The sequence below is a fragment of the Gigantopelta aegis genome, chromosome 10, assembly GCF_016097555.1.
Source record: "Gigantopelta aegis isolate Gae_Host chromosome 10, Gae_host_genome, whole genome shotgun sequence".
Taxonomy (NCBI): Eukaryota; Metazoa; Mollusca; class Gastropoda; order Neomphalida; family Peltospiridae; genus Gigantopelta; species Gigantopelta aegis.
Window position 1 is genome coordinate 42,282,867 of NC_054708.1, and position 14,536 is coordinate 42,297,402.

The 14,536-nt window shown below is 34.1% G+C and overlaps 1 protein-coding gene across 1 annotated transcript in view; it reads right to left on the bottom strand.

Annotated features, from left to right (window-relative positions):
- The window catches only part of LOC121384390 (tenascin-like), a 49,912-nt gene extending 42,637 nt beyond the window's left edge, over window positions 1-7,275 (bottom strand). Inside the window, exons 1-3 of the mRNA XM_041514774.1 lie at window positions 7,241-7,275; window positions 4,488-4,549; window positions 1,615-1,749 (exon numbers count right to left, since the gene is read on the bottom strand). Of these exons, the coding sequence (XP_041370708.1) occupies window positions 1,615-1,749; window positions 4,488-4,542 (190 nt within the window). The 5' untranslated portion in view covers window positions 4,543-4,549; window positions 7,241-7,275. The remainder of the gene's footprint in view (window positions 1-1,614; window positions 1,750-4,487; window positions 4,550-7,240) is intronic.
- Between the last annotated feature and the right edge of the window lie 7,261 nt (window positions 7,276-14,536).

Below are 14,536 nucleotides of genomic sequence, written 5' to 3' on the forward strand. Positions count from 1 at the left end.
AGATACATGTGTACCTACAACATGGAGATCATTACTAACCACAAGGGTGGTTTGAAGCTACTACACGAGAAGTACATGCACACCAGGTTATAGTGTTAAATTTATGTTAAATGATTAAAAAGAAGAAGAAAGCGTATTGTTTTGTTTAATATGAGTGAAGTGGAGTTTTGTCCAAATGGGCTGTCGAATGAGTGGGGTTTTGTCCAGTGAGGTTTTGTCCAGTGGGGTTTTGTCCGAGTGGGATTTTATCCCGTGGGGTTTTGTCCGAGTGGTGTTTTGTCCAGTGGGGTTTTGTCCGAGTGGGATTTTATCCCGTGGGGTTTTGTCCGAGTAGTGTTTTGTCCAGTGAGTTTTTGTCCTGTGAGGTTTTGTTCAGTGAGGTTTTATCCAGTGAGGTTTTGTCCAGTGAGGTTTTGTCCGAGTGAGGTTTTGTCCAGTGGGGTTTTGTTCGAGTGAGGTTTTGTCCGAGTGAGGTTTTGTCCAGTGTGGTTTTGTCCGAGTGAGATTTTGTCCGAGTGGGGTTTTGTCCAGTGAGGTTTTGTCCGAGTGGGGTTTTGTCCAGTGGGGTTTGTCCAGTGAGGTTTTGTCCAGTGGGGTTATGTCCAGTGAGGTTATGTCCAGTGGGGTTTTGTCCAGTGGGGTTATGTCCAGTGAGGTTATGTCCAGTGGGGTTTTGTCCAGTGGGGTTATGTCCAGTGAGGTTTTGTCCAGTGGGGTTTTGTCCAGTGGGGTTATGTCCAGTGGGGTTTTGTCCAGTGGGGTTTTGTCCAGTGAGGTTATGTCCAGTGAGGTTTTGTCCAGTGGGGTTTGTCCAGTGAGGTTTTGTCCAGTGGGGTTATGTCCAGTGAGGTTTTGTCCAGTGGGGTTTTGTCCAGTGGGGTTATGTCCAGTGGGGTTTTGTCCAGTGAGGTTATGTCCAGTGAGGTTTTATCCAGTGAGGTTTTGTCCAGTGGGGTTTTGTCCAGTGAGGTTTTGTCCTGTTACCAATTAGACCTATGGTTATGGGTACCTTTTCGTCAATAATCCAAATTTAAGAATAATAAATCTGGTTTTGGAAACTGATTCCCTCCCTGCAGTATACATACGTTCATAAATTTTTGAAATAATTTAATAAAAAATCTAAAATTATCCATTATGTCTTTCAATGAATGAAATCGGTATGGTTGTGAAATAAAGCGAATAATTTCATGGTGGTAACATCATTTCATTATTTGTGTATATTTGTGGAAATGTATTCATGATTGTAATCATGATTACTTAGACAATGTATTCGCAATCGTAATCGATTACTTTCAATTTTCTCGTAATCGTAATCGTGACATTCTAAAGTAATCATAATCGTAATCGATTACTTTTGTCAAGTAATCACCCCATTTCTGGCAACATATAGCATATATATATGTATATGTATGTATGTATGTAGATAGATAGATAGATAGATAGATAGATAGATAGATAGATAGATAGATAGATAGATAGATGTATGTATGTATGTATGTATGTATGTATGTGTGTATATATATATATATATATATATATATATATATATATATATATATATATATATATATTGTTACGACCCTGCTATATGTTGCCAGTAGTAAATACACTTACCTCTTACGCAGACACAGTCTTGTGGCGAAAACACCAAACCGGCAGGACAGTCAAACTTCAAATAACCAAAGCCCTGCTGGAATTTGTAGAACTTGTGGGGATCAGTAGGGTGCAGGAAAATGTAGCTTGGACAACCTGCAAATACATAATGAAAATATTTAAGTGAGTATTTTGTTTCATAACTTTTTACTACTCGAGTGTTGTGATCGACGCGTGAAGCGCAGATATATATCTCCGGTTTAACCAGACACGACCATACGCCAGTCTCTCAATTTTAAATGTTTTTTTTGTTTGTTTTCTTTATAGTAAACAAGTTAACTTTTAAACAAAAAAAAGACACTTACTCACACAAACACACATAAAGAAACCCCAACACCACAGGTCAGGTCATAGATACCCCCCCCCCACCCCCACCCCACCCCCACACACAAAGAAACCCCAACACCACAGGTCAGGTCATAGATCACCCCCCACCCCCACCCCACACACACACACAAAGAAACCCCAACACCACAGGTCAGGTCATAGATCACACACACCCCCACCCCCACCCCACCCCCACACACAAAGAAACCCCAACACCACAGGTCAGGTCATAGATCACACCCCCACCCCCCACCCCACCCCCAGACAAAAAGAAACCCCAACACCACAGGTCAGGTCATAGATCACACCCCAGGAAATATATAAAGAAACAAGACAAATTTACTTGACAAGGTTGCGTTTCGATCCATGAAACCCTCTACCGGAAAAAATAGACACAATTCTTATTGGTATTGTTGTACGCTAAGGCGGGATGTAACCCAATGGTAAAGCGCTCGCTTGATGCACGGTAGGTCTGGGATCGAACCCCGTCCCAGTGCACCTTGACTGGTACATCAAAGGCTTTGGTATGTGCTGTCCTGTTTATGGGATGGTGCATATAAAGGATACCTTGCTACTAATGGAAACATGTAGCGGGTTTTGCTCTCTAGGACTATATGTCAAAATTACCAAATGTCTGACATTCAATAGACGATGATTAACAAATCAATGTGCTCTAGTGGTGTCGTTGAACAAAACAAACTACTTCTTGTTACGCGTTCGACTAAATTATGTTTCGCGCCGTACGCGTGCGTTTAATTTACAGCGAATGAATTTTTTTTTAAATTGTATAAGGCAAATTGGATGGTTAAAATTTCAAGCTTGTTTGGTTCCATAAAAAACACCAGAGCACATTGATTTATTAATCATCAATGTCAAACATTTGGTCATTTGACAAATACTCGTAGAGAGAAAACCCGCTACGTATTTCCATTAGTAGCAAGGGATCTTTTATATGCACCATCCCGCAGACAGGATAGCACATACCACGGACTTAGATATACCAGTCGTGGTGCACAGGCTGGTACAGGAAATAGCCCAATAGATCCACCGACGGGGATCGATCCCAGACCGACCGCATCATTCGAGCGCTTTACCACTGAGCTACGTCCCGCCCCAAATTGGTTGGGGACTTTACCATAGTTTAACAACCAATAGCCGATGTATTTTTCGTGCTGGGGTGTAATTAAACATTCATTCATTCTTTCTTTTATTCATTCATTCATTCATTCATTCATTCATTCATTCGAAAAAGCATTGTATGATTTGTATTTATTAGTGTTACACCTTTATCTTTTTGTAATCTCTATTGAAAAGGACTACCCTAAAGTAATTCATCTTTGTGTTTTGTCTGTTTAATAATTTTATTTTTAGTATGTACTTTTCATTGCAATCATAACATCAGATCTATTCATAAAAACTTCGTGCGTGGTACTGACAGAAACCAATGCTCTATAAAATGTTTAAATTCGTTTCCGGATCAGCTCGCAAGCAATCGTGTTAATGAGATAGTATGATAGTGTGCAAATTATCCCCGAGACGTGTCTTTCTGTGAGATATTTTAAGTATGAGTAATATAAAGGTTGCGAAATATTGGCATATTAAATACCGAGAGGGTTTGCATTGTCAGTTGTCTTTCTGGCGTTGGCATCGAAGCCATCTACTGACGCCATATAACCGTAAATAAAATGTGTTGAGTGCGTCGTTAAATAAAACATTTCCTTCGAAGCCATCTTTCTAGACAGTATTGCCACAATTTATTTGCAAATGAAATACATAACCCAAAATATGTGGGGGTTTTTGCTTTTTTAAAATTAAAATATAATTTATATTATGATTTCAATTAAATACTGTTTTCCATATAATATAGGTACTTGTATTATAGGTTACATGCTGTAAACACTTCCATGTGTTGTTACTATGAAAAACACGTCAACATATTGTATCTGACGGATAGGGGGCGGAATTTAGCTCAGTCGGTTAAATGTTCGCTCGAAGTGCTTGCGTTGCAGGATCGAACCACCTCGGTGGATTCATTCAGCTGATTTGTTTTTTCGTTCCAACCAGTGCAACACAACTGCTCAAAGACCGTGGTATGTGCTTTCCTGTCTGTGGGAAAGTGCATATAAAAGATCCCTTGCTACATTAGGAAAAATGTAGCGGGTTTCCTCTGATGACTACGAGTCAGAATTACCAAATGTTTGACATCCAATAGCTGATGATTAATTAATCAATATGCTCTAGTGGTGTCAATAAACAAAACAAACTTTAACTGAACAATAGTGCAGACCTAGTGGTTGTCATCGGATTGAAGGGTGGTAAGTATTATATTCGTGTCTTAGTGCCAGCTCCATGTGAAAGCGGGTTTCGTACAACTCAAGAGTGGACAGGTCCTGGACAGATAGCCCTAACAGTTGAGGTGTGAACCCAGATCCGCGTGCGTGAATCTTTATTGGTACTCAACATGTTACGAAAGTAAAATACTGAAGATGAAATTGTGTGTAACTTACTTGCGAAACAAGCTGGTAGTCCGAGACTCAAGAACGCTATTAATAATAACAACATCTTGAATCTGAAAATAATGGAGAGAAAAACTGAAAATACACCATATCAGTAAGTAGAGTAAATTTCAGAACGTATACTATGAATAAAGGCGATTTCGCAACCGTTTTAGTAATTTGAGCATATTTTGCATAACACATTGTTATTAGACTCAATTGGGTTTATCATTTAGTAGCTTTTCAAATTTGAACGACAAAACCTTTATCCATAATCAAAAATAGTGGTTGATTCCACGAATCTCTATTCAGTGCCTCGTCTATAAGAGGACAGCCACTCCTGATGTGATTCTTTACAGGACAAGATCCCTCCTGCACCGCTCAAAGAGGACTGCCAGTCCAAGAGTAGTTTTACAAACTCCATTTTAACACAGGACAGAACTCACTGGAATACATGTAGCAGCAATGGATAACTGTCAAACCAGTGGTGGTAGCAGATGTTTGCAAAAGGAGAGCTTTTGTGTGCTTACCGTGTATTGCAATTAATACTGCCGAAATCGCAGTCAAACTTACAAATGTATTATTATATTAAAAACCTCATCCCTATCTTTATGTAGCTCGCAAGGCACCTCCGACGTCATCGATAGACTGGTATAATATATTATAATATTGTAGATATAAAATTATAAAATTAATATGTAAAAATTATGCATGCTAATGGTATTATGTAATTCTGGGAGACATGCTAAGTAAATAATAAGCCCCCAATTATAGGTTCAGTATTCATTTATTTACCGAATCGCCTTCAATTTCTTTAGCATCAAACGTACATAGGGTGAAACAGGAATAGTAAATATAATTTAGTACTAGGAAAAATTATACCACAAAGGTTAATTTAAAGATCTAAGGATGGACACAATTAATGAGATGAGTAATTCATACTCTTCTATTACCTGCTTTGGTCAGAAATTGTCACAACTTGAGCAACTGTGTTACGTTTTGTACACTGAACAGTTGATTGATAGATATGTAGATGAGCTCTTTTGATAATAATACAATATTTAGCATGCAGATCAGTCAAAATTAATTGAAATTTGTTTTAAATAAAATTAATATTAGAAACACAACATATTATCTGAACATTTTGGATACGAAGTTCCTATATCGACCTATGTTCTTTCTATTAAAATAAAATAGTAAGAACAAAGGCGATTTTAAAGTTTTACATGAAACCTTAACTGTGCAAGCAACGTGGATAGATTGGTCGGACTTTTTTTCGGCGCACTATTGACATATTGACAACTATTCTTATTTGGAAGCAAGGAGGAAGCCTTTGCCAGGGGAATTTAGGCAAGGATTCCACGGCATTGTCAAACCTACACGCACATAACAAAGACTTTCTAGCTTTGTAGTTTTCCATTCGGAGGTTTTGGCCATGGGGGTGTAATATATATATATATATATATATATAATTTGGTTAAGGGTTTTTTCTTTCTTCAAATATGTATGTAATGGGTTTTTTAATAACTGATAATATCAGTGTTTGGACTATTAATAAAAAGACCAAAACGAAGTAATATGTTAGGTACAACAATCTTGCATTTTACATCAAAAGGGCAATTTATACACATATCCCCAATTGACTTCTTTACCTAATTTGTGTTGCCATTTAAAAAAAAAAAAAATAATTAGGGTTTTAAATTTTATTTTATTAATGACAAGCTTGTAAAATGTCTTTTTGTACTTTTTCATATTTTTTATGATTTACATTTGAGTTTCGTATTCTGTCTAATATATTACTTTCAGTATGTTTTCTTATCCATTTGGTATTGCATCCAATAATCCATAATATAATAATTTACATTATTTTGATATACACCGTAAGTAAACACGCTATCTTGATTATCCATCAGTTTGTTGACAAAACAGATACCATTTGTTATGTATATATATATATATATATACATACAGACAGACAGACAGACAGACACACACACACACACACACACACACACACACACACACACACACACACACACAACCCCTGCAATTAAGAAAATGTCTGCGGCAAAAAAAACATGCCATTGAAAAAAACTCAATATAGTCCAATGCAAAAAAGTGCAATGGAGAATTAAAAACTACACGGCAATCTTCACGGCATTGCCGATTGCCGTGGGAAATTGTAGGGGTTGTGTGTGTGTGTGTGTGTGTGTGTCTGTGGGTGTGGTGTGTTAATACAGATAATAAAGCTCCGAACTTTCAATCATGCAATTACCTTAGAATAACTACAAGTCATGGATAGTGTGCGTTTACAAAACACCATTTTTTTTTAAACTGGTCGTGTTAGTATATTTCACCAAAGTTTTTGAGAATTAAAATGAAAGGTCAAAAACAGTACATGTATATTTTGGTCTTTCAAGTAAACATCTTCCAAACGTTTAAATAGTAAGAGAATAGTCTATTATATTATTCAGAATATCAATCAAGACATTTTAATATTGAGCAAATTACACCTCTTTTGAGGAAAGATTAGATAATAAATATTTGTATATTTATTTTTCTACTTGATGTACCCAAATTATATATAGTTTTATCAGAATGAAATTTTTTTTTTTTTAAAGGGGAAAACATAATAAAACGAATGAAACCCCACAAAAAGCATCAGCTATAAGTAAAAAGAGTTAAAATTAATTAAAGTGCTATTAAAGAAGTAAAAACATTGTAATGTTTTCAGTTAAAGTAATGATACGATTATTGCAACTTACCTTCTTGAACCTGCCGTTGCGAACACTTGGTCGTGTTTCAGAAGTGAGATCGTTATATACTCACAGTTAAAGACAAAAAATGGCCAATCAAACCCAAAGTGAACATCATTTGAATGATAAGAAGTTCATTTAGTGTTTGTTACCCTGGGGCATGTTAAATACAGTATTTTAACTTTGCCAAAAGGCAAGTTTTATTTAATCTGATTATTATCAGTAACTCTTTGTAGAACATGTATGTAACTTCCTTAATAGTCTATAATATAGGTTCTAGTTAATAAAGGTTGTTTTAAATGTTTATGGAACGTGCATGTGAAAATTCAAATGTACTTTGTGTTATTGGAGTCTTGCCCTTTCAGTGATATCATAAAATAAAAAACACAATTTGAAGCTGATTGTAGAATTGCCTTAAAACGTTAAAGACATAAACAAGCATTGCATTCGGCTGGCATTAATTATAGCTTTACGTCTGATTTGCACGCACCCTTTTATTCAGCAGACAGCCGCCTAACCATTTACGCATTGAGTACAATCAGGTTAAAGTTCGGTTACATTTTGTTTTTGAAACCTGCTAAATGCTGGTTGTATTTTATTATGAACTTGCAGGTTATTTTGTTTTAATTCTGTTGGAAACATTGTTAGAGGTATGTTAAAATGTATTAAAATTACAAGTCATTTACAACGTGGTTAAACTTTTGTTAACGTTTCTCCACTCAGGTATATCGTCACAGACTATTGACCTATTTAATGGTTTAATAAAATATTACCTGAAAATATATAAATTTGAATTGTCCCTAAAAGTACTGTATTTAAACATCTAAATAACTACCATATTGTATTTATTTATGATATTTTGTTAAAATGATTGAATTATGGCGATGGTTCATAATAATAATAATAATAATAATAATAATAATAATAATGACTATTTGGAGCAGAACAGAACAGAACAGAACATAACTTTATTTCACTCAGGCCGCTATTCAGCGGCATATGAGGTACATTAACAATAATTATATGACAGTGACAAGATGGGGTTTACAGAAGAAAATTTATATGTACAAAAACAAAAAATGTCTAATAATAATAATAATACAAAATGAAATATATTTCTAATAGTAATAATCTATATATATATATATATATATATATATATATATATATATATATATATATATATATATATATATATATATATATATGCAAACATGGATAGTAGTAGTCGGAATAAGACAGCATAAGCCTGGGAGACAATTCTTTTTAAGGTTTACCAAATTTATCCGTAATTTCTTTTATTAATTTGCACAACTTTTTAAGAAGACTTATTTTGTCATTTGTCATTAATTGTTTAAATTTCAGCATATTGGGTTTGTTATAATAATATGGCTTTAACAATTTTTTCGGGAGTTATTAAAGAAAGAGCATGTAAGTAGATAGTGAAATTCGTCTCCAATGTCATTTTTGTTACATAGTGTACATAGTCTGCTTTCTACTGGGGTGTTGTTCCATCGTCCTGTTTCGATTGATAAGTAATGGTTTGATGTTCTAAATTTTAGTAACGTAGTCTAGGATATTTGTGGTAATTTTATAATATATTTTTCTAATGTTAGATGTTCTTTAAATGTGGTGTACATTATACCCCTTGATGATGAAGCTATGTCACTATTCCATTGTTGTAGGTACTGATCGTTGTGTCTTAATTTAACGTGATGAATAAGTAATGGTATAGATGAAAAGTTTTGTGACATCCAAATACTGGTCATACCTAGTTGGTTAAATATATTTTCCACGTGTTTTATCCACTTTTAATTATATCCAAATATGTTAGAGTCGTGTAACATTAGTTTATAAAATAAGAGGCGTGTGGCTTATGATATTTTTAATTTTATGTCACGTGACAGACATCGCCAGATAAGCACAATGTCAAAATGGTTTGCCAAGCTCCTGTAACGAGAACCCATTGCCGCTTCCGCTAAGTTGGGTAAACAGAAGCAAAAATATTTAAAACAAGTTATTTCCAAAATAATAAAAATGTGCACTAAATGGTAATAATTAATTTATTTCAGTAATATACACCTTTTAAATTGCGACATTGCCAACTAGTTAGGCCTATTCGTGTATTGGGATTCTCAGTAGTACATGTATAGGCCTAATTAGTTGAGGCCTTTATATTTAGTCGTACGCCGACTATCTAAACACCGGATCATCGCGCCTTGAAATTACCACATCTATTTTGCACTATGGACAATTAGTATTCTCTAAATTTTTAAAGTGCACTAGTCCGAAGTTCGAGTAGTCGTCACTCGTGCTTGAAATGTCTGCCAGCTATATTAAGCTAATAAAAAGTAATGTAGGCATTTATTCACATTCGCACCAAAAAAAAAATCGATTGTCGTCAGATATGTTTTTTAATACAACGAAATTGCAGAATATTTTTTATACACTGAATCAACACAAAATGATAAGTTCGTATGTTAAAATATGACCAAGATTTTCACAAATTTCAGATTTACAGACTCATGGAATTCTAAGATTCAAAAATGAAACTTTCTGAAAGCATTAGCATGGATTTCCCTCCATAGTGGTTCAGTTAAATTGTTTTTGGTGATACAACAGATAGATTTGGCATCTCAGATGAATGTAATTTTTATTTATAATCCATTTTTAGATAAATACGTTCCTTAAATCCGTGACAATATGCCTTTAAACCTTTTTAATGATAATTTTTATATTTATCATTTGCCTTTACCGTGTGATTATATTTTAACTATACCGTGTGATTATATTTTAACTATACCCCTATGCCCATAAATGAGAAACCATGATAAGGTCAAAGAACTTGCTTTAAGTTCAGTTACATTTTCTCTAATTGCTCGTAACTCTCGAATACTTTGATTAGTTTTATATTTTCTGGGAGTGAAAATGCACATAACATGCACATCGTGCACATCATCATCAAATAGACATCTCCATGTTAAAGTCTTTCTTGAATTCTTCAATGGAAGGATTTCATATTTGAAGTTGGTCTTCAATTGTCGTTCAGATGCATAAACTGATATGATAGTTGTTTTGTTTTTGTTGTTTTTAATTTTATCTACATGATATCCACATCCACATATAGAACATGGTTACAGATATATCAGTATATTATATAAATACATGAAGACACATGAAGATATATATATATACATGTGTGTATATATATATATATATATATATATATATATATATATATATATATATATATATATATATATATATCTTACATTTTCAGTGCAATCAAAGTATGTGACAATTTTCAGATCAGATACTTTAAGAATTTGATAACTTTGCAAATTAGATGTAAATTAATCGAGGTCACGACACTATGTTTATTGACATTTAAGCAAACGTACTAGGGTGTCACTCCATAGCTGATGTATGCATTCATAGTCATCAAATAAAAAAAATTCAATAGCAATTTTACATCGAAAGCTGTCCAGTGTTCAGGAAACAAAAAACGTTAAGCACTAATCTATTTTGATGTAAGGACATCCAAAATGACGTCATTCGAGTTTGACGTAATTTCCATTCAAAAAGACGCCGCGCCACATATTATGATAAAGAGATTATTACCCTCGTGTGTTTCGGTATAGTGAATATCATATATTAGGAATAAAAATAATGTATTATGTTCACCAGAGGCTCGCATAATACATTTTTATTCCTAATATATGATATTGACGATACCGAAAAATACCCTGATATTAACCTCTTTATCACACACACACACACACACACACACACACACACACACACAGTCGAGACTGGTCTAATTGTCACCTCTATATAACGGCCACCTGCACATAACGGCCACCATAAGTCCCGCTCATTGCATTTTCTTTAATTTACCTGTATATAACAGCCACCTGTCCTATGCGTTGTATCATCTGCAAACTGAGTTAATAAGAATTCTATGTTTCCAACTGTTATACCTTTTATAATCTTTCTTGTTTTTAACATCCTGTTGATAATCCCACCACAAATGAGATTAATATATGAAGATATCGGGTCCTCTTGACGGCAATCTCTTTCCAATTAAAAAATAAGATGAAGCAAAACTAACAATCGTAGATTTGAAGTCTTTTTGAAAAGGAGAAATTCATTTTTGTATCGAAAGACCAAAACCAAAGTATTTAAGGACATTGTGAATTCCCAGTATATTGAATCGAAAGCCTTTTCGAAATCAGTTAATACTAATAAACCAGGAATTTGTTGGTTTCCTGTATACACCATTATGTTGTATATTGAACTTATTACTTCACCTGTATATCATTCCGGACATAAAATCGTTTTGTTCTTCACCGATTATAATTGACATCACTGATTTTATTATTTTTGCTACAACAGCTGATGCAATTTTATATAAAACATTTAGCAAAGAAATGGTTCTACAATTTAAACTTGTTTTTCATTTAGGTTTATTTCCCTTTGGAATACATGTTATAATACCTTGGTTTTGAGTTTTTGTTTGATAAGCATCATTTAAGGATTTTAATAAATATTTATGCAAGTCATTCTCAAACAGTTAGCCATAAGACCATCGGGTCCTGGACTTCATTTGTCATATTTTTAATGCTATTAATATTTTATCATATCTCAGTTCTCTTCAAGGTTTTCAACATCCTTTTGGATAAGTGTAGAAAACCCCCCACATTTGCTTCAAATACATGTAATTCTTTCAACTTTATATAATTTTTACAATATAATTTATCATAAAATGTTTTGTTTCGTGAAGTGTATTTAATGTTTTTGTAATAATTTGACATCATGAGTTTCTAATTCAGTAAATGATTTACTCAAAAGATTTCTAGATTCCAACTTTTAAAAATATATCATGACTTTCTCACCTTTTTCGAGCTCTTCTAATTTACTGTTTATCTCTTGTATTTAGTTTAATATATTATTTTTTCAAAATTGTCCTTAAATTTGTTTGTACTTTAAATTCAAAAGTATTATTAAACAAGAATTCTGAGAGTACTGCTAAAGCAATACATGTCCCCAACCGGGCCCAACAATTTTTCGTATCTCCTAAATTCAAGGGCCATAACTCTGTGAAAAGTGGGTAAATCACCATGAAAGTTAAACTTGGTCTGTAACCGTTCATGATAAAGCTATACACAAAATTGCAGTTCAGTATCTCAAGGCTTTCTAAATTAAAGGGATATTCCTGAGTTTGCTGCAATTTTTAAGATATTATCGACTAACAGAGACTTTTTAACGATTGTAATTACATATCAAATATATTTTTATGCATAAAATATTAGTGGCTGTATATTAAACATGTATATTGTTCTAATATTTGTACTAGGTTAAATTTCATTTTATTTCCTAAAATATTGTTTTTTTCGTACGTACGAAATTATTTGAAGACAAAATCCAGTTCGGGCTTCTTAGAAATATTAAGACAACCAGAAACTCATTGAATATACAGACACTGATATTCTATACAGACACTTATATCGGCTCTGCCTGTTGTGCAATCCTTTTAATTCTTTTTTGATCAATAAAATATCTCAAAACAAAACTGATATTCTAAATATGAAAATATATTTAATATGTAAGTTTAATCGTAGAAATATTTTATTTGTCGGAAACATCTTACAATGCAGCAAACTCAAGAATGTCCCTTTAAAATCAGTCCGGAAACAATATTTCACATCTCCTAAGTTCAAGAGCCATAACTCCGTAAAAAAACGAGTAAATCGCCATGAAAGTCAAATATGATCTGTAACAGTTATTGATAAAGCTATACGGCAGGAAGGACGGACGGACGGAGGGACGGATAAAAGGACGGAGATGAAACCTTTAGTCCCCTCCTGTTGGACCGGTACGGGACCAATAATATAGCTATTCCACGAGTATTAGATTCATATTAACTAAATTAACATTCAATGTAAGCCCATTTTTGTTTAATGATTTGTTCTTGATCTTTAATAAAATGTACATCCTGAAAACAATATAGAGAAACATATTTACTTTTTAAATATTCAAAAATCTCCTTTCTTTTCAAATTTGCATTTAAACCTCTGTAATTCATTAATAATATAGTTATATCATTATCCGTTTTAATATATATGCGGTTTTCTGGAGTTTTATATTACCACAATATAGTTTTGTTACAACACAATTTCATGTCTGAATGATAGAATGATAAAACTCACTCATTCATATGTATGACATACAGAACGTGCCCTGAGGCAAAGTCAGTGTTTTTCCAGAGAAAAATATGTTTTCGAGCAATCTTTAAAAAGTTACTTCTTACATAACCTAAGACATATTTTATGCATATTTATGAATATACACATTACAATTACACGGACACATGTACTCACCAACCCACACACCCACACACGCACCCACACACGCACCCACACACGCACCCACACAAAATTAGATACATGCATACCGTACCGTGCAGTGCCGTACCGTACCGTGCCGTGCCGTACCGTACCGTAATGTACCGTACCGTACCATACATACATACATACATACATACATTAATTAATTAATTAATTAATTAATTACATTAATTATATTTAATTATCCCCTGCGCGAGTGCGTTAATATATATGTATGAAACAGTCAACCTCGACATAACATACAATATATATTTTTATTATAGATATTCAAACAAACATATATACATACTGTCCTGGACACACACCTCGGCTAACCGGGCTGTCTGTCTAGGACAGTGCTTTAGTGGTTCGTGAGAGAGAAGTCTGTGTTGTGGCCTTACAACTACCTATTGAGTCGTTAAACTCGCTCTGGGTGGGAGCCTGTACCGAGATGTGAACCCAGTAGCTACCAGCCTTAAGTCCGATGGATTGACCACTACTACACCACCCGAGGCCGGTGTGGCTCGCAATAAGCTAGTCCTCATCTTTGTGCATTAACAATGTGTAACTTTGCGCATTATAACTGCAAGTCCTTGGTCAGCAAAATCTCCTGGATTTCGTTTTGCGAAGCGATCGGAGCGCTAAGATCACTTTAAGTGCATAAGGTAGGAATACACTTAAGGTGATTTTAGCGCTAAGATCGCTTCGTAAAACGGAGCCCAGAACGTGTATAGAAAATATTTTGGAAGGCAGGTTCGCTCGCATAACAGCAGCCAATATCAATGACACCAATACAGTTCTCCTAAAGTCATAATTTATCGGGTAATGTCTAAAATGCAAGGCATCTGTTTTTCATTTAGTTCTGTATATGGTAGACAAACACGATATTTGCACAACTTTTTTTTTTTTTTTTTTTTTT